Below are 24,482 nucleotides of genomic sequence, written 5' to 3' on the forward strand. Positions count from 1 at the left end.
TTCACTAAAATAGAGGGTGATAAAGAAGTTCCTCTAACGAAAGAGGAGAAGAGTAAAACGTTAGCCACTTATGAAAAGAATGGAGGATAGAGCATGCAAAAATTATGTCATGACTAATTAATAGCGTAGGCATTAAAAAATGTTCTAGTCTTGCTAAGTTCGAACATGTCGACAAGGCTTAAAAATATCTTAAAAATATCTTAAAAATATGTATTTTCTCAAAGATATTGCACATGTGAAATTTATAAGACAAAGTTCAGGCAATGACTCAAAAGGATAAAACCGTTCGGGAATATTACAATGAGTTGTCTGAACTTTGGGAAGAATTGATTCTTTTAAAGCAAAAATAACATTGTCCCGAAAACATTGAGCTCTATAAAAAACAACTTGATATGGAGCATTTTTATCAATTTATAAATGGTTTAAAACCAAAATTTGAGTCGACTAAATCGGCACTTCTTCATCGAGAAAAAGTTTCCTCTATCGTTGATACTATAGAGGAACTAATTATTGGAGGACAATAGAATTAAAAAGAATACTTCAAAACTAGAGGGTGATAAAGAAGTTCCTCTAACGAAAGAGGAGAAGAGTAAAACGTTAGCCACTTATGAAAAGAATGGAGGATAGAGCATGCAAAAATTATGTCATGACTAATTAATAGCGTAGGCATTAAAAAATGTTCTAGTCTTGCTATGTTCGAACATGTCGACAAGGCTTAAAAATATCTTAAAAATATCTTAAAAATATGTATTTTCTCAAAGATATTGCACATGTGAAATTTACAAGACAAAGTTCAGGCAATGACTCAAAAGGATAAAACCGTTCGGGAATATTACAATGAGTTGTCTGAACTTTGGGAAGAATTGATTCTTTTAAAGCAAAAATAACATTGTCCCGAAAACATTGAGCTCTATAAAAAACAACTTGATATGGAGCATTTTTATCAATTTATAAATGGTTTAAAACCAAAATTTGAGTCGACTAAATCGGCTCTTCTTCATCGAGAAAAAGTTTCCTCTATCGTTGATACTATAGAGGAACTAATTATTGGAGGACAATAGAATTAAAAAGAATACTTCAAAACTAGAAGATGATTCCGTTCTAGTTGTGTCTAGACCGGGTAATCATGTACGCTCTTATAGGCCACCTCATTTCAACAAACAAAATAATGACTTTGACAAGAGAAAAGTCATTTGTCACCATTGTCATGAACCAGGGCACTATAGGCCTCAGTGTCCTAAACTTAAAGAGTTAAGAGAAAAAAGCGCCATGACTGTTGGATTGAAACCCAAAGATCAAGATGCACTAGTTTTTATGGCTCAATTGATGGAGATTCTACCCCTTATCAAAGGAGCTTCCTCCTTCTCTGGAGCAGTTGTTTCATGCTTCTCCGATCTAGGTAACTTTTCTTGGCTCTGGTGCTTCTTTTCATATGACCCCAAATGACAATAGCTTATCTGAATGTTTCAAAAATAAATCAAGTGTGTCAAAAGTTTTTATAGCTGATAGAACATCTCTTAAAATATAAGGAATAGGAAATTTTGAAAAGGTTCATAAAACAATTTTTTTTTTATTTCAAAAGTTAGATATATTCATAAACTGAATTTAAATCTTTTATCTATTTCTCAAATAACTGATTATGGATGTAATGTCTTCTTTTTTTCTCATGGTTGTTGGGTACATTATCGCTTGTCATGAAAGTTGATTGGGGAAGGCCATAGAAAAGGAGGACTGTATTACATTAATTTTTTTGAATTGTCTAAAAATGCATTCTGGTATAATATTCAGAAAATAAAGTTGGATTTGTGGTATAAAAGACTTTGTCATCCTTGTATAGCCAAAAACCAACATTTTCCTAGTCTTGAAATTTTTTATTTGTAAAGACTGTATTCTTGGCAAAATGAAAAGATTACCATTTCATGATAGGACCTTTGTTTCTTTCAAACCACTTGAATTAGTACATTCGGATGTTTGAGGTCCTGCACCAATTGTTTCGAAAGGTGTATTTGCATATTATGTTATTTTTATTGATAATTTTTCTAGGCATACTTGGATTTACTTCCTTAAACATAAGTCAAAAGTCTTCATACTTTTAAACATTTCATAACATATAACATGGTTAAAAACAAATTTCAAAATGATATATCAATTTTTCGCACAGATTTAGGGGGAAATTTTATGTACAAAAAATTCAAAAATTATCTTAATTTACATGGCATTAAGCATCAAAGATCATGTTCATACACACCGCAATAAAATGGACTAGTTGAACATAAACATCAACACATTATGGAAACAATTAAGACTTTATTAATAGCAAATCATATTCCAAATGAATTTTGGGCAAAAGTTGTCCCAACTGCTACTTATCTTATTAATCGAATGCCATCTTCTTTTTTGAAAAATATAACTTCAATTGAAAAACTTGTGAATCTTTCTCCGGATTACTCTAGATTGAGAGTATTTGGATGCAAGTTTTTTTTTTTGCTAACAAAAATAACAAACTCTCTCCTCGTACGATTTCCTGCGCCTTTTTGGGATATGCCAATAATAAAAAAGGCTATAGGTGTTTTGACCTTCAAAATGACCAACTATATGTATCAAGAAATGTATCTTTTCTTGAGAAAGAAAGCTTCTTTGATTTTGAAAAACCTAAGGAAGTCGCTGAATATTCTTTCCTAATAGATTTGACCTCAAAACCTATTGAACATGATCTTGAATGTGACTTTGACAATGATCAAATTTTGATTGATCCCGATCACAATGATGACAATGATGAACAAATCCATAGGGATGTTGGTTTACAATATTTTAGTCGAAGAGAGTCAAATCTTTTATGTGCACTAGAAAAATATTTCAAAGTATCCACAAGGTCATCCCGAGTTTCGAGGCCTGAAAAATGTGCCATACGAATCATTTTTACCCTCATATAGGGCAGTTATTGCATTAATACACTCATATGAGGAGCCATTATCGTACTCTCAAGCCAAAAATCATGTAGAATAAGTAGAAGCTATAAAAACTGAGTTGGATGCACTTAAAAAGGCTTCTACTTTGATTATTCAAGATATTTCTCTAGGTAAGAAACCTATAGGCTGTCGATGAGTTAACAAAGTTAAAATTAAGACTCATGAAAGATATAAAGCCCGACTAGTGGTCAAAGGCTATGCCTGAGAATATGACATTGATTATGAAGAAACCTTTGCCTCAATTGCTCATATGACTACTGTCAGAACCTTAATTGCTTTGGTTTCCATTAGAAAATGGATCATATTTTAAATGGATGTCAAAAATATTTTTCTAAATAGAAACCTAGTAGAAGAAGTGTACATGGAAGCCCTACCTAGTATTAGTATTTTTCAGGGTAAAATTCTTCGTTTAGAAAAAATTCTTTATGGTCTTACACAAGTATCAAAAGTTTGGTGTGAAAGGTTTAGTCAGGTTACGCTTTATATTGGTTTTCAATCTTTTTTTACTGACACTGCTTTGTTTATTAAGATTTTTGATGTAGAGATTATAGTGCTTCTTCTCTATGTAGATGATATGATCATCACTGGAGGTGATAAACAGAGAGTTGAAAACATTAAAAATCTTCTTAAAACTCATTTTGAAATGACTGATTTAGGTTTATTATGATATTTTTTAGGAATTGAAGTTGTTTATTCCTCTCATGGGTATTTAATGTCTCAATCTAAATTTGCTTTTGATATTGTTTCTAGATCTGGAATAACAGATAAGAAAGTGAACACTTCTGAAGTTGTTGTTAAAATGAGATTTGATGATAGAGAACTTCTTGATGATCCTACTCCTTACAAACAATTTATTGGAGTTTTTTTTTTATCTTTCCATTATTAGGTCAGATATAACACATGTTGTTCATACAGTCAGTCAGTTTCAGCATGCCTCCACGTCTGTGCATAAAGGAGTAGTTTTGCGTATTATTATATATTTAAAGTCCACTCTTTTACGAGGATTTTTCTTGTCTTCTTCATCGTCTTTAAATTTACTTGCATATACTAATGCTGATTGGGGAGGTGATCTCAATAATAGACACTCAACCACTGGTTTTTTTATATTTTTAAGTGAATCGTTAATTTCGTGGAGGTACAAGAAGCAACAGAAAGTCTCTCTTTCTTTCATCGAAACCGAATACAGAGTCATGACAACCACCACTATGAAAGTTGTTTGGCTCAAACGTCTGCTAGCAGATATGGAAGCTGAAGCGACACAAGCTTAAAAAATGTACTTTGACAACAAAAGTGTGATCTATATTGCAAGCAACCGGACATTCCACGAGTCCACCAAACACATCGAGATGGACTGTCACTATGTCATAGAGGAATACTTACATGAAACAATTAATCTGCCATATTTTACATCAGAGTACCAATTATCAGACTTTTTCACCAAGCCTCTCGCTATTCTCATATTTCACTTCCTCTTAGACAAACTTTTTCTCATTGTACTGTAAGTTTGAAGAAGCATGTTAAAATGTAAAATTTATATAAATTATAATATATATAATAATATATTATATATATATATATATATTTCTTTAATATTTTTTTGTTTTTTTTAGTATCTAGTTCAACAGGAACTAGATTGTTTTTCATGCAAGTTTCAGAACTTGATTGGCTTGTAGCCGTTGGACTGACTCAACGGCTATAACAAGAGCTGTTGGAACGGCTCTTCTTGAGAGAGCTCTAAATGAGCTCTCCTCTCTCCCTCTTCTTTGTATAAATAGGGGTGAACCCTTCAATGTATTTTAACTAGAATTCTTCTTAAGCATTTTTATTATCAATAAAGATTTATTTATTTATTAGTGTTATTCCTTTTATACCCTTTTATGGGTTTGTTTGAAGTGTCTTTATAGATATTCTTTTGATGGATTCAAGTGCATTTCTGGAAGACCACCATTTCATTACACTGCATACTGAACATGTAGTTTCACTTCTCTTAACCATCCATCTCAACTTTTCTTTGGGTTGAACACCACACCTCTCTAGAAATGTCAAATATGGATAGCTGTCAGATAGGGCAGCTGAACGAGCCCAGTGAACTGAGCAGGACATGTTTGGGATCGGCTCACTTACCAGTGGATTGAGTTCGTGACTCGGCTTGTATTTGTATTTAGCTGAGCCTGCAGGTCATTGAATGAGGCCAGCTGAACACAAGCCATGTTATTTATACATGGCTTGTATAAAAACATTCCATGTTATTTATACATAGAATATATACATATTATAATTAATATATATATATATATATATATATATATATATATATATATATATATATATATATATATATATATATGTATATATTTTCTAGGGTTAATGTTTGCTACCCTCATGCAGAAGGGACCCTCTAGTGAAAAAATGTAATATCTGTTTTTTTGTGCATCTGACCTTCCAGATGTGATTGACATATCGAGTAGAAACTGACCTTTGGATCATGTTATCTGATGTGTATGTCAGATTTTACAAGGGTCAAAAAATCAACAACTTACAATGTACTAAATTTTCAAACCTCAGCAAACATGTTTTTATGTCCAAAAACAATGATCCAAAAGTTGATTCCTACTATTTTGATGAACTCATCCATGTGGTTCAGATATTGTCAAAATAACCTCCCCCTATGAGTTCTAAGTAGGGGTGGCAAAACCTGACATGACCTGCCAACCGGCCTCTTAGGCGGGTTCGGGTTGGGCTTAAGCCAACCCGTTTAATAAATGGGTCGACCCGCGTAACCCGTTTATTAAACAGGTCGGGTTCGGGTTGGGGGTATGCCAACCCGCCAACCCGGCTGACCCGTTTAATAAACGGGTTAGGTGGGTGGGTCAACCCGCCAACCCGTCTGCCAACCCGCCAACCCGACCCGCAAACCCGACACGTTTGCCACCCCTAGTTCTAAGGGGTTCTTTACCCACAAGGGTAGCAAATGCTTTCCCTATTTTCTATACATACTTCTCTTTATTTATATATTTTATGCATTATTTCTTTTATATATTACACTAAAAATATATAGTATACATAAAATATAAAATGTATGCACATTTTATCTATACTAGCTCTCTCTCGGGCCGAGCTGAGCTGAACACTCGACTCTTTTAAGTTAAACGAGCTGCCCATGGCTTGCTAACTATACGAACTGAACACAAACAAGTTCGTGATCAGCAGAACTGAGCTGAGTCAAGAGCTGCTCGGTTTGTTTACTAGGCCTACTGTCAGGCAGGTTGCTGCATGCTCACCATGCTGTGATGCTGCATATAACGTAAACTGTGTATGTGTATTTGTGTATTGGAATAATGTGTATGAAGAATACTTGTTTAACAGTATTATAATAAATTTTTTTGGATAATCCAGGACCGTACATTGGCTGGCCTCCGGTTGGTGAAACCCTTGAGTTTCCCTCTGCCCACTAGGGAGTACACTCAGCTTTGACCTTGCGGCAAGGGATGCCAGCCATGGGTTTCGAACTTGTGACATTCCATTAACTTGGTGACATTCACAAGTCGTCCCTACCAGATGAGTGGAGCCCTTGTAGGCAACAACATTATAATAATTAGTAAGAACTAATAAATGAATGCTTTATAAATTATGTAAATACAGTGATTACTGTTATAAAACAATCACACAAATTGTTTATACTTTATATATACAAATGTATAGCGGGGCTAATGAAATATTAAATATCACCAAAGAAAAATGTTGACATGCATAGTAAGCTTTAACGTTTAAAAAGGCCAAATCCAAGAAATATGGCTTGGATAATGTTTTTCGGACATAAAAATAAAACTTTTCAAATTATGAAATTTTAGTACCTTGTATGCCAAAATCATATATTAAGAAATGCGTGTAAATCATATCTTCAGGGTTTGATCCAAAAAAGAACTCAAGAATTATGAAAACTATAGTTTCTACTAGGCAATTGAGAAATTGAAACATGAAGTTTCTTTGTGGTTTTGGATCTTATGCGGTTCTCAGTCAGATCCAGGTTGGTTGAGACCATATAGTGCCCAGGTCCAATTTGGGCATGGGCAAAAAGGCTCCCCGTGGTTGGTAGGAGCTGTCAGTGCACGTCTCCTTGTGGTGGGACGTTGCAGGTTCAAACTCAGTGGTACGTTGAATAATAACTAGTGGGGTCTGCCTAACCCCAGCTTGCCTTTCAAAAAAAGAGAAGAACTTTGAATTTACATATAAATTCTGTCAGACCTCTTCCAAAGCCCAACTTGAACATGTGCAATATCTCTGAGTTTTCCCATCAATTCTTGTTGACCTTGGACAGACTTGGATTGGGTGAGAATAGTCTAACCTGGATCCGAAAGATATCAACTCTCAAACACAAAGTCCAGGTTACGGGTGCAAACAGATCTGATTTTGTTGGATCTCTGTCTTAGATCCAATGCATTATTTTTGGGTGTGGGTCTTGAAATTGAATCCAAATGCGTTTCCAGAGTTATGTGGTCAGACACTTTTCGATTCTAATTCAGTTTTGAATGCCATTTTATTTAAACGATATTACTTTCTCGATCAATCCATTTCGTTTGAGTTTTTTTATATGTAAACAAAAGCATGCGATCAACCTATTTTTACAGGATACAGTAGCACCATATAAAATAGGATCCAGATTTGAATGCTTCATTGGTCAGTTTCGGGTCTGCATTTTAGAGTCATTGCTTAAAATTTGCATTTGGATTTGGTTCAACCATGATACAGCCCATATGTGATCAGTTTGTACCCTAGTCCAGGTTAGTATGCAATCAGTCCCGTCCCGTTGGATCTGATGTGTGTATGCACTTTGTTGTGCCTGGGACTGAAACAGATCGGACTCAAATAGTTAACACTCCTAACCAGGAGATCCAAAACTAAAGGGTGTCTTTGTCATTTTAAAAGTCAAAGCCTAATGTTGTCCGAAAGTTTTTCTAGAGGGTTTTTCGTGCATTGCACAATATGTTGACCTAGAGAAGCAGAATGTCAACAACCGGCCAGCTTTGTGGCTTGCATGAACCCATGAACGTGCACCACACCACCCCCCTATAACCGTGCCTTGTTTGCAAGCCTCCTCTATAAGAAAACCCACAATGTAGGAACCCTCTACTTCTTAACAGAAAGGTACCAAACTGTTTTTGGAGTGCTGAACCAAGCCCATATGATGAGCCACAGGCTCACATTCTCAACATGCCTCTTCCTCTTCTTGTTCGCCGGCTCGATGCGCTCGAGCCGAGTCATGGCTGGCTTGGACTATACTGATGCCCTCGACAAGACTTTGCTGTTCCTTGAGGCGCAGCGATCTGGCAAGCTCCCACCCAACCAGCGAGTCAGGTGGCGCGGCGACTCCGGTTTGAGGGATGGGTTCGAACAAGGGGTGAGTTCACTTTGCAAATTGTCTCTTTGCTTTTCTCATTTGTCTGAGAGAGGATTTAGTATTGAATGAGACCCTAGTTTGAAAAGGTGCTTATCACGATATTTTTTTTTGAAAAGCTGCTTATCATGATATTTGATGATGGAAAACATGACCAAGTTCATGAACTCTAATGTTTCTAACAGTAGAAAGAAATTTGAGTTTTTCATAATTCACGTGGTTTTTTTTTTTGCAAAATGGGTGGTAACCGTTGGGGGATTCGAACCTGGGTCCCTCTGTTATGACAGTGCGGCCCAACCAGCTATCTCCTTAGACCCCAATGCTTGTGGTTATATGGTTAAAAACCTGCACAGTTCATGAACTTGTTCATAGAAAATTCACGTGAGAACTTCTTTTTTAAACCTATATCACAGGGACACTCCAACTTACCCTCGTGTCATGTTCGATCCACTGTGTACCATTCTTAATAGAAAATTACACGAGCACTGTGTCACCATGTACCATATCTTTTTCTAAGAAATTACAGAAAATATTGGCATATAAAAATTTTAAAAAAGGAAAACTATAAAACAAAAATGCATTGATATCATGATAAATTGTATGATTTTGAAAATGAGTAACCTTTGAGGATTTTTATCATGCATTGTCTGAATATACCGCAGTAAAATCATGATATTTTTCAAATGCTGATATTTGTCACCATGGTTTTCAATGCATACGCTGCAAACCAACTAGCAGATTAATTTAATTAAAAGAATAGCATATTAGTTACTAATGAATCATTTCTTTTAATCAGGTTGACTTGGTGGGCGGCTACTATGATGCTGGTGATCATGTCAAGTATGGCTTTCCTATGGCTTTCACAATTACCATCTTAGCGTGGGGAGTTGTTGAATACGCCAAGGAACTGGGTGCAACCAACCAATTAGATCATGCTCTCGACTCAATCAGATGGGGCACAGACTATTTTATCAAAGCCCATAACCAACCGTTCACCTTATGGGCTCAGGTTATTTAGTTTTTTTTTTCCCACTAAGGCTGGTACGTAGACGAGACGAATGAGCTGAGCTCGGGCCGTTCAGGCCCGGTTGGCTTGTTTTCTAAAAAAAGTTTATTTTCAAAGTGTTTTCTAAGATTTGATCATATATGTATATATTAACGACCCTACACATGGTGAGCCGAGCTGATCTGAACACCCCTTGTTCATGCTCTGCTTTTTATTTTCATTTATAACCCGAGGAAACCGCACCTGGCACAAAGACCTGGTTACGCTGGCTCAGCCTGTCATTCAAGCTCAGCTTGTATATGCTTTTATGAGTTGCCCATGGCTTGGCTCGCTGAGCTTGCTTTACAAATCTGAATGAGTTTTGGGCAAACCCAACAATATCCTGAATGAGTTTTGGGCAAACCCAACATTACCAACCGTTGGCTGGCCTTCAGTTGGTAAAACCCTTGAAGTCCTCCCTGCCTACCAAGGAGTACACCCAGCTTTGACCTTACGGCAAGGGAAGCCACCCGTGGGTTTCAAAGATTTATAGGTATAACTTTATATAGATAAATTCACGAAAAAATGAAATCTCAATAAAAAGTTTTTAATTGAGCAAAAATATATCAGCCATTGCCATCATGAGTACCGTCGTTGAAAGTTCAAGATGACATCTTACAGTCATCATAATGAGTGCTTGGGAGATTATGAAGGTAATCAAAAATTGCTTATTCTGGTAATTGCCTAGGTTGGTGATGGAAGTAGTGACCATTACTGTTGGCAACGGCCGGAGGACATGACTACGCCAAGGACTGCCTACAAGATCGACTTGAACAACCCTGGGTCGGACCTTGCAGGAGAGACGGCGGCGGCCTTGGCTGCTGCATCCCTAGCTTTCAGGCCTTATGACTCTCAATACTCTAGTCTTCTTCTGCTACATGCTAAGCAGGTACATTTAGGTATGCATGCGTGCACGCCCACACACACACATGCACACATACTCACATGCACACAAACAAATACACTATCATTATTACTGTAGTATATATTTAGTAGGAAATTATTGGGGCATGCTTTATCCAGTCAATTGATCCCATAGATGTGTCTTTTTTCTTTTTATGATGAGAACCCTAGCCGAAGCGAGGAAAACCCCGGATGAGGCCTCACGACCACCCTGCCTTAATCTGTGTCACACATGGTTTGCTAATTAGGAAACAGCAGCACCCTTTGCATTGTGCCGGTTTGGCTTAAAACATTCATTTTTTTCTGACATTGAAGCTCTTGAAAATCCTGTTTACATATATATCGGAATAGCACGATATAAAACACAATTTTTTCTTCTTATTAAACAATGTTAATCATATTTGTAAGCCTTGGTTCACTAGACAGTATGATACTAATGGTACTGGCATATCCATTAATGATTAGGAAACATATATGTATACCTGCAAGTGCACTGGCATATCCATTAATGATTAGGAAACATATATGTATACCTGCAAGTGCATCTATGCATTCACTTGACAGATATGTTTATGACTTTATATACTGACGCCTGGTTTTCAACTTTGTGTCATACAGCTCTTTGAATTTGCAGACAGGTTTCGAGGCCGTTACGACGACAGTGTCGCCGTTGCCAAGGAATTCTACCCTTCCACTTCCGGCTATTCGGTAAGCTGAGCTTCTTGAACACTCGGTGCAGACTTACCAAATCGAGATCGAACAGACCAAGATCAGCAAGCCTAGTTGCTGCAGTAGTTATCTGGTGACTACATGATTCAGCTTTGATGATCTTATGTTTTATTGCTGATGTTGCAGGATGAGCTACTGTGGGCTGCGGCTTGGCTCTACAGGGCAAGCGGAAATGCTTACTATTTGAACTATGTGGTAGACAATGCCGTTCAGATGGGTGGGACCGGATGGGCAGTCACGGAGTTCTCTTGGGACAACAAATACGCTGGCCTGCAAGTCCTCCTATCAAAGGTACTCTTTTTTCATAATTAACAAGGTGACACGCAATAAAAACACTAAAACATCAAGCCTGAATGGCCGTGCTGCCACATTTACAGAATAGCGCACGTTCCTTTTGGAAGCGAGAAAAACTTATAGGAAAAGAAAGTTTTGTCTATGAAAAGTTTTACAAAAGAATTTGTTTTGCTTTTTGTGTAGCATGAGAAAAACAAAGTGGAAAAATATGAAAATTTTTGCCGGAGGATAGATGGGTGGTGGTGGAGGAATGTTTCCTGTCAAAAAGCGTATTTTTAGAAAAAAGCTTTCAACGAAAAAGTCACTTTTGTTTGGAAGGGTAAAAAAAATCTGTAGGGATTTTTTCATTTTGCATTACTTTTCCAACAGGAGCTCCGCTTTGCCTGGTAGGAGCAGCTAGTGCATGTCACCTTGTGTTGGGACGTTGCAAGTTCAAATCTCAATGGTATCCTTATATAACTGGTAGGGGTCTGCCTAACCCCAGCTCGCCTTTCGAAAAAAACATGGGGAAAGAAGAATTGTGCGCAAGCACTAATGAGCGCACGTTGACACACACACGTGTGGGAGCCTATGTCATAAGGGAAATGAGGGGGTTAAAAAAAATGCATGCAGGTATTGATGGATGGAAATGGTGGTGCATACAACTCAACATTGCAGCAGTATCAAGCCAAAGCTGAATACTTCCTTTGTGCATGCTTACAGAAGAACAGTGGCTATAACGTTGTAATGACTCCAGGTTTACATCTAACGCCTATTTCTTAGATCTGATCATAGTCTCAATTATCAGCAAAATTTTGAAAATAGTGTGATTTCATCGTGTTATCTGCAAAATTTGAAATGTACAAAAAAAAACATTGCTATCCTCAAAAGACACCCTACATTACAAAAACAGTGTTCTTGTTTTGATATTAATAAGGAATTAAAGCTTATTTCAATTTGTTAAAAATAAAAAAATTTGTGCTTTTGCTTATGCCTTTGAAATTATATATATGGAAGATATTTTCCCAAGGAAAATGTTTTTTGTTTATTTATCATGAATTTTTTTCTCCCAAGAAAATCCCAATTATGAGATTTGTGACATTGATCTGAACCTAATTAACCTAACATTACCAGCCAACATGTTGAGATTAATCATGTTTTTGAATATAGGAACATGGCTTTTTATGATTTGCAGGAGGGTTGTTGTATGTGAGGGAATGGAACAACATGCAATATGTGGCTCTCTCTGCATTCCTCATAGCAGTTTATTCTGACTACCTCAAGTCTGCAAATGCTGAACTCAGTTGCCCTGAAGCCCAATTGCCTTCTTTGGATCTATTGAAGTTTGCACTGTCCCAGGTACACCAACCAAACTCTATCTCAAAGCCCTAATTTTCTTGGCAGCCTATTACAGCTAATCATATTGAAATTAATGCCAACCTGCTTGTTCTGTATTCTCAGAAGGCCTAAAATGGATTATGGGTCAGATTAAGGTCCAGTACTTGTGAGTCTAGACATGATCCTTACCAACTGTTATACCTAGTTCAAATCCTATTTCAGTCAGACCCTCTACGGTGAGACCTGGATTGAGCATATAGGTAGTTTCCTAGGGGTGCAAATGGATCAACAATCAGACTTTGGATCTGAAACCCATACAATAAATTTTGGATATAGATCATAAAATGGGAACTCAATGTGTTCCGGGTGCTATTTGGAGTTATATGGACAAACTTTTCTCTGATTCTGGTCGGCATTTTCTGTAGGATCCCTGTTCTGATGAAAATCAAATTCAACCCATTTGTACTTTTTACGTATAAAATATACATGTTTTCAACCTATTCTTAATGGATCCAACCGTACCATGTAAAATTCAGGCCCAGAGTCAGATCTACTTCACCAGATTACTTCAGATTCAAATTTGGATTGGTCATGATTTGGTTTGGTTCAAATCCGCTTGCAGCACTACTTGCAGTTCTTATACAAAACTTTGGTACGTAGATCCAATTGTTTGGAAATTTTTTCTCTCAAAAGAAAAATTGTTTGGAAATTTTACTGCACAATGCTCGAAGCGAGGTCAGATTCGAGTCTTAATTTGAATATATTACTAGGAACCAGGTCTGGATCTAATAAGATCCGGCTAGCTCTGGTCTGGTTCCATGCCAGACACGGAGGATCCACCAATAAAACTAGGTTGGTACTAGACAATAAGGGAAAAGTATGATTCACCAAACCCAATTTTGGAAATTTCAATATCTCGATAAGCCAGTTTTCTGAAATCTCTTAATTCTCAGATTCTTCTACAAATTACTAGAAACATAAAATCGGCATTTCAGCTTCTCAACTACCAAAAAAAAAAGTGAGCATTTTCTAGAAAATATTGTGCACCCATCCATCCAATTCCTTTTAAGTGTTAATCAATATAATTATTAATTAGTTGGTTAATGTGAAATTACTCTTCAAAGAATGGGCGTACATGATAATTTTAAGACTCTTATTATGGGTCAAAATCTGGATCTTTCAGGCTGATTACATCCTGGGAAAGAACCCGAAGGGCATCAGCTACTTGGTTGGGTTCGGCAACAACTTCCCTACTCATGTTCATCACCGAGGAGCTTCAATTATGTCGATAACTGAAATGGCGACTCTAGTCGGTTGCGCCGAAGGGTTCGAGATGTGGTTCAAACGCATCGACAGCGATCCGAACATGTTAACCGGTGCTCTGGTTGGAGGGCCAGACAAGTACGATAACTACCTTGACCAGAGATGGAAGTATGACCAGACCGAGCCCACCACCTACAACGGTGCACCCCTAGTGGGCCTTTTCGCCAAGCTGTACAGTGCATTCCAAAGCCCAGGGAAAGCATGATGGATGCTGATCTGTGCTTCAATACTGCATCATGGTGTGAAGTTCCAATGTAAACTGGGCCATTGACTAAATGGACCCACAGTAGCTAGGTCCAGTAGATTTCTTAATAATCCTTCCTTGTAGAGAAATTTAAAAAATACACCTGATTATTGATATTTCCATTCTCAAGCCTAACTTATATAGTCCATATCATAGTTACAAATATCGGCCCATTTTTTAAAATCTCACGTTAAAATTTTGAGATTTTCAAAAATCAATATAATCATGAAAAAAATGTGATGTTTTGAAAATATCATGTTTTTATCTTGATGTTATTTTCTTACTAACATGGTATTGATATTCTTATTTTTATCTATTTTTATATAAGTAAGCAATTAAAAACTGTTAATATTGTGATATTCGGAAAATATCACGATTCTTTATTGTACTTTGTCTGATTTTGAAATATTGAAATAAAATAGTGACATATTGTTGCACCACTGCATCCCTCAGGCCAGGCTCTTAGTCATAAAAAGGTGGAATGTCACACTTCGCATGCATACATTTTAATTGAAGAAAAACAAGAACAAGTGAAAATGATGAAGAGGTAGTCGGAAGATATAGATTTTTTTGGGTTATTTACAAAAACATATCCAATTTTTTAAATTCAAATTCATACCCAAAAGGATCGATATTTCAATTACATCATGTATTCTATGGTTAATCAAAATCATTTCCCAAAGTGATGGTACATACCTTCCTTCACAAATCTTCATTTTATCCTCATATTTTTTAGACATTTTTACACTTCCACAAAAATTTTTTGTTAGTCAATCTGGGGAGGGTTGTGTATGTTCGCCCCCGATGATTCACTGAATCCCACGTCCGTGTTCGGGGGATCGAATGAGCGCCACGTATTCATGCACATGGGGCTCGTATTCCCGTGTATGTTGACATAACTTTGCATCAGACTCTGGTGCTGTTGCAAAGACTTAATCACCCTTACTTGCTTTTCTTGCCCTGAAATGACGGTTCGAGGAAATGACAAAAATATCCTCCATTCAAAAGTTGTGAAACGACGGGTGGGGAAAAGGACAAAAAAGTCCTCCTTCCAGAAAGTTTGATGTTAACCATTTAAAGTGGAGACGTTCGCCTGCGCCATCTGCTGTAACAGTGCTCCCATTATCAACGCAAACTTTGCCTTCGTCTCCAGTCGAGCTTTCCGCCTTGTTTTTTATCCTGTTGTACAACACACTGTCGCCTTCTCGTGCCTGCCTTGTGTTACAAAACATTCCATTGTCTTCTCTTCATTTCTGCTGTCGTTGGGCATCATGGAAGAAAGCAATGATTCACAAACATTCCAACCAGTGCCATTAAGCCACCGTGAGTAGCTTTTCATCTCATCATGCTATCGATGAAGAAGGCATGTCGTCTTGTGTGCCATTAAGACATTGTTTGGTTATTGCAGGTACATCTTGTTATTACGAAGGTTGGAAACTTATCGATATTTGTAAGACGCTGGGACCTGTTGACAAGAACGCTTGTTTGCAGATGCTAGGAAGGGCCTCTACCCCATCAGGTATCCTACAGTCACTCATCATATGCATTGTATCTCAAACCGCTGTATTAGTAACAGACTCTCGTTTTTGTGAGATACATTTTTGTTAGTTAATATCGATTTGTTTGCTATTATGTTCAAGTTCTTCCTTATCGATTTATAATTTATTGTGCGATATATTTATCGACCTTTTAGATAGTATGTTTTTGTATCGTCGAGTTATAAGTTATAAATACTGAACTGCCGTATCGATTTTCAATATCTGACAAATCGCTATACATATCGTTTTGTAAGATATTATATGTTTTGTAATATGTATTTGTAAGATATTTGTACACAGACTTTGAAAACGTTTGGGTGCAGAAACACATCTTGACACGCATGGCGGGGCGATTTTCGCATGCATATCGTTGCTCTCTCAGCGACTTCTATTGAACTCGCTTTAGAGCCTCGTGGATATTATGAGAGCGTTATCGTCAACACACATGTACGACATGTTTATTTTATTGGCATGGTAAGCGACACGTTGATGCTCAGCATAAGCAAACATCAAACCGCACTTGCTTTGATACTTTCATTCATTAAATCGTTGCTTTGACTTGCGTAACCCTAGTGGTATCCGTTCTTATATGTATCCTGATTAAATCGTAGTAAACCTATGCCGCTTGCTAACGGAAATTGATATATTGCTTACAAAACATTCCACTGTCTTCTTTTATTTGTCGTTGTTGTTAGGCATTAAGGAAGAAAGCAATGATGCACAAACATTCCAACCAGTTCCATCAAGGCGGCGTGAGTAGCTTCCCAGCATCATGCTATCGATGAAGAAGGCATGTCGTCTTGTGTGTCATTAAGGCTTTGTTTGGTTATTGCAGGTAGATCTTGTTCTTACGAAGGTTGGAAACTTATCGATATTTGTAAGACGCTGGGACCTGTTGACAGGAATGCTTGTTTGCAGATGCTAGGAAGGGCCTCTACCCCATCAGGTATCCTACAGTCACTCATCATATGCATTGTATCTCAAACCGCTGTATTAGTAACAGACTCTCATTTTTGTGAGATAATATCGACTTGTTTGCCATGTTACTGCAAACACAAATTGATATATTGCTTAAAACATTATTGAGCTTATCATCAGGTTGTAATAAAGACGATGTAGCTCAATCAATAGAAAGATCTGGAGAATTGAATATCTATACTTATGACCCAACTGAAGAATTGAACATCTGCACTGACGATGCACATGAAAAGAAGGGTGCAGGCATTAGACCCACTATTGACTTGAATGTTCCAGTGGAGGAAATGCAATTCAATGATGAGGTAGACTACCATGACAGCGCACATAATAAAAGTGTATGCAACGAGAATGTACACGGAAGTACACCTGACTTCAATGTTCCAGGAGAAGAAATGCAATTCAATAATGATCCTGATTTTGATGTCAGTACATTTAATAAAACCGTAGGAACTGGGAATATACATGGAATTGCACTTGACTATGTTCCTGTAGAAGGAATGCATTTTAATAACGAAGAAGATGCATATAAATTTTACAATGATTATGCCTTAAAAGTTGGCTTCAGTGTGAGAAGGTTTTCTTGGTCAAAAAATGCACAGGGTGTCTTGGTTAGAAAGACATATGTCTGTTCCAAGCAAGGTTGAAAGAAATCAATGGGAAATCCAACTAGGAGCACGCCAGAATCAAGATGTGGATGTCAGACGAGATTGGTTTTGAGAAGACATCCGAATGGGAAATTTGTCGTGCGTACTTTAATCAGTGATCATAATCATGATTTATCTGCATCATTTATGACTCCTATGCTAAGGTCACATCGTAAAGTAACTGTAGCTCATGCTGCAATGGCTGAAATAGCCGATAGCGCCGGCATTGCACCAAGGAAGACATACAATTTGTTTACCCGCATTGATGGTGGTCGCGAAAATGTGCCATTCACACCTTTGGATCTTAGAAACCACTTGAGCAGGAAGAGGACAGATAACATGAAAAACGGAGAAATATGTTGTTTGGTTCGTTACTTACAGAATAAATCAAGTAATGAACATGGTTTCTTTAGTGCAATGCAAGTGGACGCAGATGGATATGCCGTGAATATGTTTTGGTTAGATTCAAGGTCTAGATTAGATTATGAATGCTTCAATGATGTGCTTGTGTTTGATACTACAGTAAAGATTAACACTGAACAGTGGCCATTTGCGCAGTTTGTGGGAGTGAACCATCAGGCACAGAGTTGTATATTAGGCGGTGCTTTTGTGTATGACCAGACCAAGGAAACCTTTGAGTGGTTGTTCAGAGTATTTACACAGGCAATGAACGGGAAGCATCCTGAAACTGTACTTACAGATGGTGATCACGCAATTGCGGCTGCAGTGCTTCATGTGTGGCCAGATGCACATCATCGCCTGTGTTTGTGACATATCTTTCAAAATGCAGCAAAGAACATAGGACACATATTTAATCAGAATACAGGGTTTGACAAACATTTTACAAGGTGTATACTTCATAGCGTAGACGAGGTCACCTTTAAGTCAGATTGGGACAAAATGATTAAGACATACGACCTTGCTGACTGTTTGTGGTTACAAAATTTATATGCAGAAAAAGAGAAGTGGGCATTGACATATGGAAGACAATACTTTTGTGCAGGTATGATAAGCACACAAAGAGCCGAATCTATGCATGCCACGCTGAAGAAAACCCTGTATTCATGTTTAACAATGTTTCGTTTCATGGAACAATATGAATTATTTGTAGACGGTCTAAGACAGAATGAGCTTGAACAAGACGTGAAATGCTTCAATACACGACCTCTAACTTTTGGCATGAAAATATTGATGCGACCTGCAGCTCTGTATACACTAACTGTATTTGAATGGATCAAGAAAGAGGTGTTGCATGTCATGAATTGCAGAATAGAAGAAGTGGTGCAAACCGAGAATATGCACAAATACCATATTTTTTGTCAGGGCGAAAAGCATCAGGAAAGGCAAGAAGCGCATGTCACGTACAATGTCGACAACGGAAGGGTAGAATGTTCGTGCAAAATGTATGAATTCAAAGGTATCCTATGCTGTCATGCATTAAAGGCACTCAATCAAGAGAAGATACAAGAAATACCTGAGTCTTACGTAATGCGAAGATGGACGAGACGCGCGAAGATTGAAAAGCTCGTTATGGACAATGCGAGTAAATCTGGTGTTAACGAGAAGTGCCACATAGCCTCCCGTTACCAACAACTGTGTAGGTCATTCATGCATGTTGCTGATTTGGCATCGAGAAGCAAAGAAGGCTATGCATGTGTGAGAAAAGCTGCAACGGAGTTACTTGAAAACGTGGAGTTAATTCACATTAAGTCTGTTGCAGCGAATGAATACCAGCCGAAGATAATGGGATCGAACAACGTAGGTCAAAATCATGTCTCGCTTGACACTCCCGAGAAGTTGCGCCGAAGTGTAAACATTATCTTCAACAAGTCAGTAGTGAACGTTGTTGATTATGATGAACATATTCATGAAGCGCAGGGTATCAAAAGAAAACATGCCTCTGATCGCAGTCGTCGGAGGGCAAAGGGTGCACTAGAATTGGTTGGCAAGAAAAGGACTAAGAAACAACCAACCTGTAATAAAAAACAACAAAGCCCTTCGAATGAATAGGTATGTAAAACATTATATTGCTTCCCATTGCGTGAAGCTTGTCAAATAGCTAACTCGTGTAATGTCCATCATGCAGCAATACCCTGCAGAAGTACCGGCAAACGTTCAAACCTATATTCCTCCAGACCAGATTTCCGGCAACGATCGCTACAGTTTTACAAGGCTTTTGGTATGTAATCGATGTTGCGAGGAGGTACGCATTTCTTGTGAAACATAATTCAGTGTCTAATATTTTCTCTTTCATGACAAGCTATGATGCAGTCGACAGATAGGTTTGGGACACAGGAATCTCGTGTGGGCTATTAACTTAGTTGTCATGCCTCTTTGCATGACCCGATCTCCACAATGCCAGATTTTTTGAGAGTTTATAGTCGTTTGTCATTGACGACTTGCGGTTCGTGGTTGAATTTGTTCAAATCGATAGATAGCGGGTTATTGCTTCTGCAGGAAGGCAAATGATGACATCACTGTATGGCGATTTGTGGTTATCGTTGAATAGCGATATGTGGCATCGCAGCATAGAACGTTGTTGATTATTGTTGGACTGTCAATCTTAGCGTGATGCGAAGGATTGTTCAAGTGTGCTGCGATGTGTGACATCGCAACGTAGGACTGTCAATCACTGTGCTGCGATGCCACAGATCGCTATTCAACGATAACCACAAATCGCCATACACCTCCAGTCAACTTCTTCTCCAGCAAATCTTTCGCGTTCCCGACACCTCCACTTGCCTTTTGAAATCATTATTGTTATCTTGTAAAAAGTTGTATCCATATATTATAAATAAAAGGCTACTCAATGTGTATTTTCCAACGGATACCCATAAATGTTTGAGTTGTCGTACAGTATTCATTGATCATGTTGGTTGAGCAGTACATCTTTTAGGTTATAAATAGTCGCACAAGCACTGGAAGGTGTGTTTGTCTTCTACTTCGTGAACCAGCAACAACCAAACCGATGGTTCCTTCATAAACCTGGAGATCCGCCCTCGAACATAGAAAATTATAGTCGGTGAGGCAGACGAAGACAGCTACACGACCAACAATGGCGAATCATGGGTATATTGTCTACACATAGTCTACATGTTCAGCAAAATCCGTCTCTTTCATGCATTTTTTTTTATTTGTTTTTGTGTACTATATAATGTAATTTAAATATCGGTCGTTGCAATGTCCGCATTCATTTCAGTCGAACATCCACCGACGAAGTTGGGCGAAAACTTAGTCAATCACTCCTGGAGGACATCAACCGAATGCGCAGTGAATTCGCATAATGCAACATGATCAGTAATTTTGTTAATATGAAACTAGTAGTAGTTGTCTATAAACGTAATCCATGTGTACATATGATCAATACAACACAATATTTGCTGCAAACAGACTATATCCGATTTCGTAAATTATATTAAAAGCAACGCACCAAGCCAAACTGTGAGCATCGTCAGCCCATATTTCATGGTATATCAGTTGTATTTTATGTTGCTTTTCATTATTGATTTAGTCCAATTGATTTGTATGTTAACGTTGGTGTTAGCAATATTTCTTTCAGTTTGCAGACTATATTACGCCGTTTGCCATACTCTAGTGGATTTCAAGACGGCAAACCTTATTGGGTTAACGGTAATCACTAGAGAGACCTTATGACAAGTGAAAAGGTAAGCAAACAAACCTACAGTGCAATATTACAGCGTGACAGTGATAACAACATTTTTTCGATCTATTTGCAGATACTGATTCCTACACTCTGGCAGTCTGAAAAGCATTGGGTCTTATACGTGATGGATTTACGCAAAAAACAACTATGGTGTTACAATTCGTTGGAAGTTGACAGTGGTTTACGGCTAGACATTTCCCATCTCGTAAGATTCCATCTATATGAGTATCGTGTAGTGTACTGGGGTCATGAATTTACTTTCGGTCGCATTATTCTCAGATCGGTTTCCTCATAGCCATTTTGGGAGTCGATGTCAGCGAGTGGATCTATCGCACGGCATACCATGCTCCTTTACAAGATAATGGCGTTGATTGCGGCGTATTTGTAATGAAGTACATTGAAGCGATATATAATGGTGCAGAACCCTGTTTCGACGCTGTATGTCATTCCTTGGCCTCTGTTATTGGCAATTAAGGGCATGTCTATTGCTTCTAGTTTACAATCTGTTTTTGCAGGTTGATATACCCGAATTCCGCGAAGAACTCTGCAAAAAGTTGACGTCCTTTCTAATTTCGAAGGAGAAACCGACGGAGGCGAGGTCTAAAAGGCTTGTAATTGATAAAAGATGTGCGCTCAACCCGCGTGATTGACAGTCGCAGGGTGAGACTGCGATGTGTGCAATGAACAAAGACTTCTAATGTTCGAAATGATAATATTCAACATCGCTATGAAATGTTGTATGCTTAAACATCACTTTAATGTCGCGTTCGTATTTTACGAATAGTACAAAGTGATAGGCTTGGTGGTCTAACGTCAAACTACACTGCTACGACCATGAAAACCTGTGCCAGCATTTGAAAATTGCTTGAATTTTAAACGACGATTTCTTCAATTGTGATCTTACAGACCTATGAAAAAGGTATAGACGGATACGACAACTGCGTCGAAGCCGCCTATGCACTCGATTCAAGAATAAGTCGTGTATGCAGGAATTGTCGATTATGTTGGTTCCTTATTCGCGAAGCAAAGTGGAACTGTGTGTTGTGTCATTCAAATATTAATGAAACGTCCTATCACCCTCCGTCAGTTTTCGAGTATATACGTCAGTTTCATTAAACCAAAAGCAAATCTTAAATAAAAAAGCACTCCGCATTAATGAAAACAATGTCATGCCAGAGGGCTATTCTGAATGGTAGTCAATGCGATTGGACCGAATCTTTGGGTCTCAAATAAATCCACAAGTATGTCTAAAGAAATCGCCTTAGGTGTACATTACCGTCGGTTCATCAATACAACGATTTCTAAGAACAAACCTTTCTTATTGATAAGTTCACGTAATGCGATATTTAGAAATATCTTTCGCCAGAGAAAAATATGTTGGTCATACTTGTGCTGGTCGAAAACATCAGCAACCCAACACAATATGCTGGTCGAAACAGAGAAAAACTAAAGAAAATGGGTTACCGCCTGAACTAGGAACCCAAATCTATCATCAAAATTGCACCCAAACACCCAAATAGACCTTCAAATCAGTCCCAATCTATCACACACCAAAAAATGACCAGATTACAATTGATTTGGGCAAACAAAACCCACCGATAGCATCACAATCACAAACTTTTTGCATTCAGTGTACTGTTCATCAGTTTTTTCAGAAAATACAAGAAAATCCACTAAAAATTGAGATTTCATCCGACCATTAAAATTCTTGATTCATTCAATCACAAAAATCAAGAGCTAATGGAATCCAACATCAATCGACCAAAAGTTCAAGACTTCAAGGTTGGTACGGACGTCAGCTGTGGAGAACACAAACTGAGGTGGGTCCCAGCACGACCGATGCAGATGAAGCTTCTTCCTCTCACCGATCTTCAACAAAGTACCCTTTCATTTTCAATAGATCTCTGATACCATATTGAAATCGGGAAACCAGCAAGAACAAAAGGAGAAGAGAGGAGAATAGAGAGGGAAGACAACTTAAGCTTCATTAGCAAAAAACCCTGAAAAGGTTACAACATATAGGGGTCAACCCTCTTTTACGCTACATGACAAAAATTTAGATACCCACTAACACCTTGAAACATTACTACCCCTTACTAGTAGAAATATCTTCATTGCTTAAGAACAACTTTACCAGCATTGGTTATGCGTATACAACACAAAACTATTTCTGAATACAATTTACTTTTCATAGAACACCCGTCAACGGAACGAGATGAACACCCGTCACTGGAATGACAAATCCGCTTAGACCTCGCTAGGGAGAGGAAGATGACTTGGCGGAGCTCCTGCTGGCCACCCTCAGCGCGACTGCACCTACTGGGTTACTGTCGAGGAGGACAGCGAGAACGGTGATGGAGGGTCTCGTTAGGTTGTACAGACAGAGCAATCGATAGGTTTCACTTTATACTATTCGGTCTGCCGTTTGTTTTAAACTCAATCAATTTTCCGCATATTTCGTCGCGTATTATCGGCATATGTTCCTGCAACAAAACAGGTAATGTGAAACCAATATATAACAGGAATACCCAATAACATCGGATACGAAGCTCATACAGCATGGAAACAAGGTTGTTCTCCATTGTATATTGCTTCAATATGCTTCATTATGAATATGCCACAATCGACCCCATTACTTTGTAACGGAGCATCGTCAACACAGAGCAACATCCACTCACCAATGTCGACACCGATTGCCCGTTAAGGAATCCCGCCTGTGAAAAAGGGATAATATATTACAGTCCGGTCCACCTCGAATAACTACTTCACCTTTGGGTACAAGCTTACCAAATGCATAGCATCGCGTTCTACGCCACTGTGGCAGTCCAATGAGTTGTAGCACCATAGTTGTTTTAGCTGAAAATTCATCTCGTATAGGACCCAATGGTTTGGATGTTGCTAGAGTGTAGGAAGTAAAATCTGCGAATCGATAAAATCATTTTTCATTCCAGAGACTTATCGTGATGGGGATGTTACGAATAAACCTTGGATAAGAGGTTTGTTTACTTACCTTTCCAAATTTCGAAATGTCTATGCACTCATCATCGCTGTTCCAACAAGGTAGTGCATATTCGAATCCTATGCCGTATGGCTTTCGTCGGACGTACATCTGTTGCACGAAATAGCAAGGTTTAACCACCAAGAAACGTGAGTACATCATGAAAGCAAACAGAACAACAGCGGCACAGACATACCATGAAATACGGGCTGATGATGCGTACTGTATTGCTCGTTGGGTTGCTCTGAATGTAATTGACAAAATCATACATTGTCTGGTTGCACAAAGTTACGAACTTCAGAACATGCAAACCGATGACCTAGAAATTGATAGTGGACAAATACTTACAAAATTACTGATAGTGTTCCCATCTGCAAATTCATCTTGCATCTGCTCGATGTCATCTACGAACTCGTCAGGGCGTTGCCGCCCACCCGAGAC

At 38.1% G+C, this 24,482-nt stretch overlaps 2 protein-coding genes across 2 annotated transcripts in view; both read left to right on the forward strand.

The window, feature by feature from the left end:
• LOC149832465 (uncharacterized) overlaps nt 1-7,115 on the forward strand; it is a 42,229-nt gene extending 35,114 nt beyond the window's left edge. The window contains exon 7 of the mRNA XM_090014507.1: nt 6,875-7,115. Within this exon, the coding sequence (XP_089870633.1) occupies nt 6,875-6,907 (33 nt within the window). The 3' untranslated portion in view covers nt 6,908-7,115. The remainder of the gene's footprint in view (nt 1-6,874) is intronic.
• Nucleotides 7,116-8,229: 1,114 nt separating this feature from the next.
• On the forward strand, nt 8,230-14,540 carry LOC149832466 (endoglucanase 5-like). Its single transcript, XM_090013252.1, has 8 exons — nt 8,230-8,367; nt 9,161-9,373; nt 10,098-10,298; nt 10,931-11,020; nt 11,168-11,332; nt 11,948-12,071; nt 12,510-12,673; nt 13,836-14,540. Exons 1-8 carry the CDS (start codon nt 8,230-8,232, stop codon nt 14,178-14,180), a joined length of 1,440 nt encoding a protein of 479 aa, XP_089869378.1. The 3' UTR covers nt 14,181-14,540.
• Nucleotides 14,541-24,482: the final 9,942 nt, after the last annotated feature.

Source organism: Nuphar pumila, chromosome 7 (assembly GCF_984573655.1).
Source record: "Nuphar pumila chromosome 7, dmNupPumi1.hap1.1, whole genome shotgun sequence".
Taxonomy (NCBI): domain Eukaryota; kingdom Viridiplantae; phylum Streptophyta; class Magnoliopsida; order Nymphaeales; family Nymphaeaceae; genus Nuphar; species Nuphar pumila.

Coding starts and splice junctions, on each gene's coding strand:
- LOC149832466 (XM_090013252.1), top strand. CDS start 8,230: ATGGCTGGCTTGGACTATACTGATGCCCTCGACAAGACTTTGCTGTTC. Junction 8,368..9,160: donor GGGATGGGTTCGAACAAGGG/GTGAGTTCACTT, acceptor TCTTTTAATCAG/GTTGACTTGGTGGGCGGCTA. Junction 11,333..11,947: donor TGCAAGTCCTCCTATCAAAG/GTACTCTTTTTT, acceptor AAATGCATGCAG/GTATTGATGGATGGAAATGG.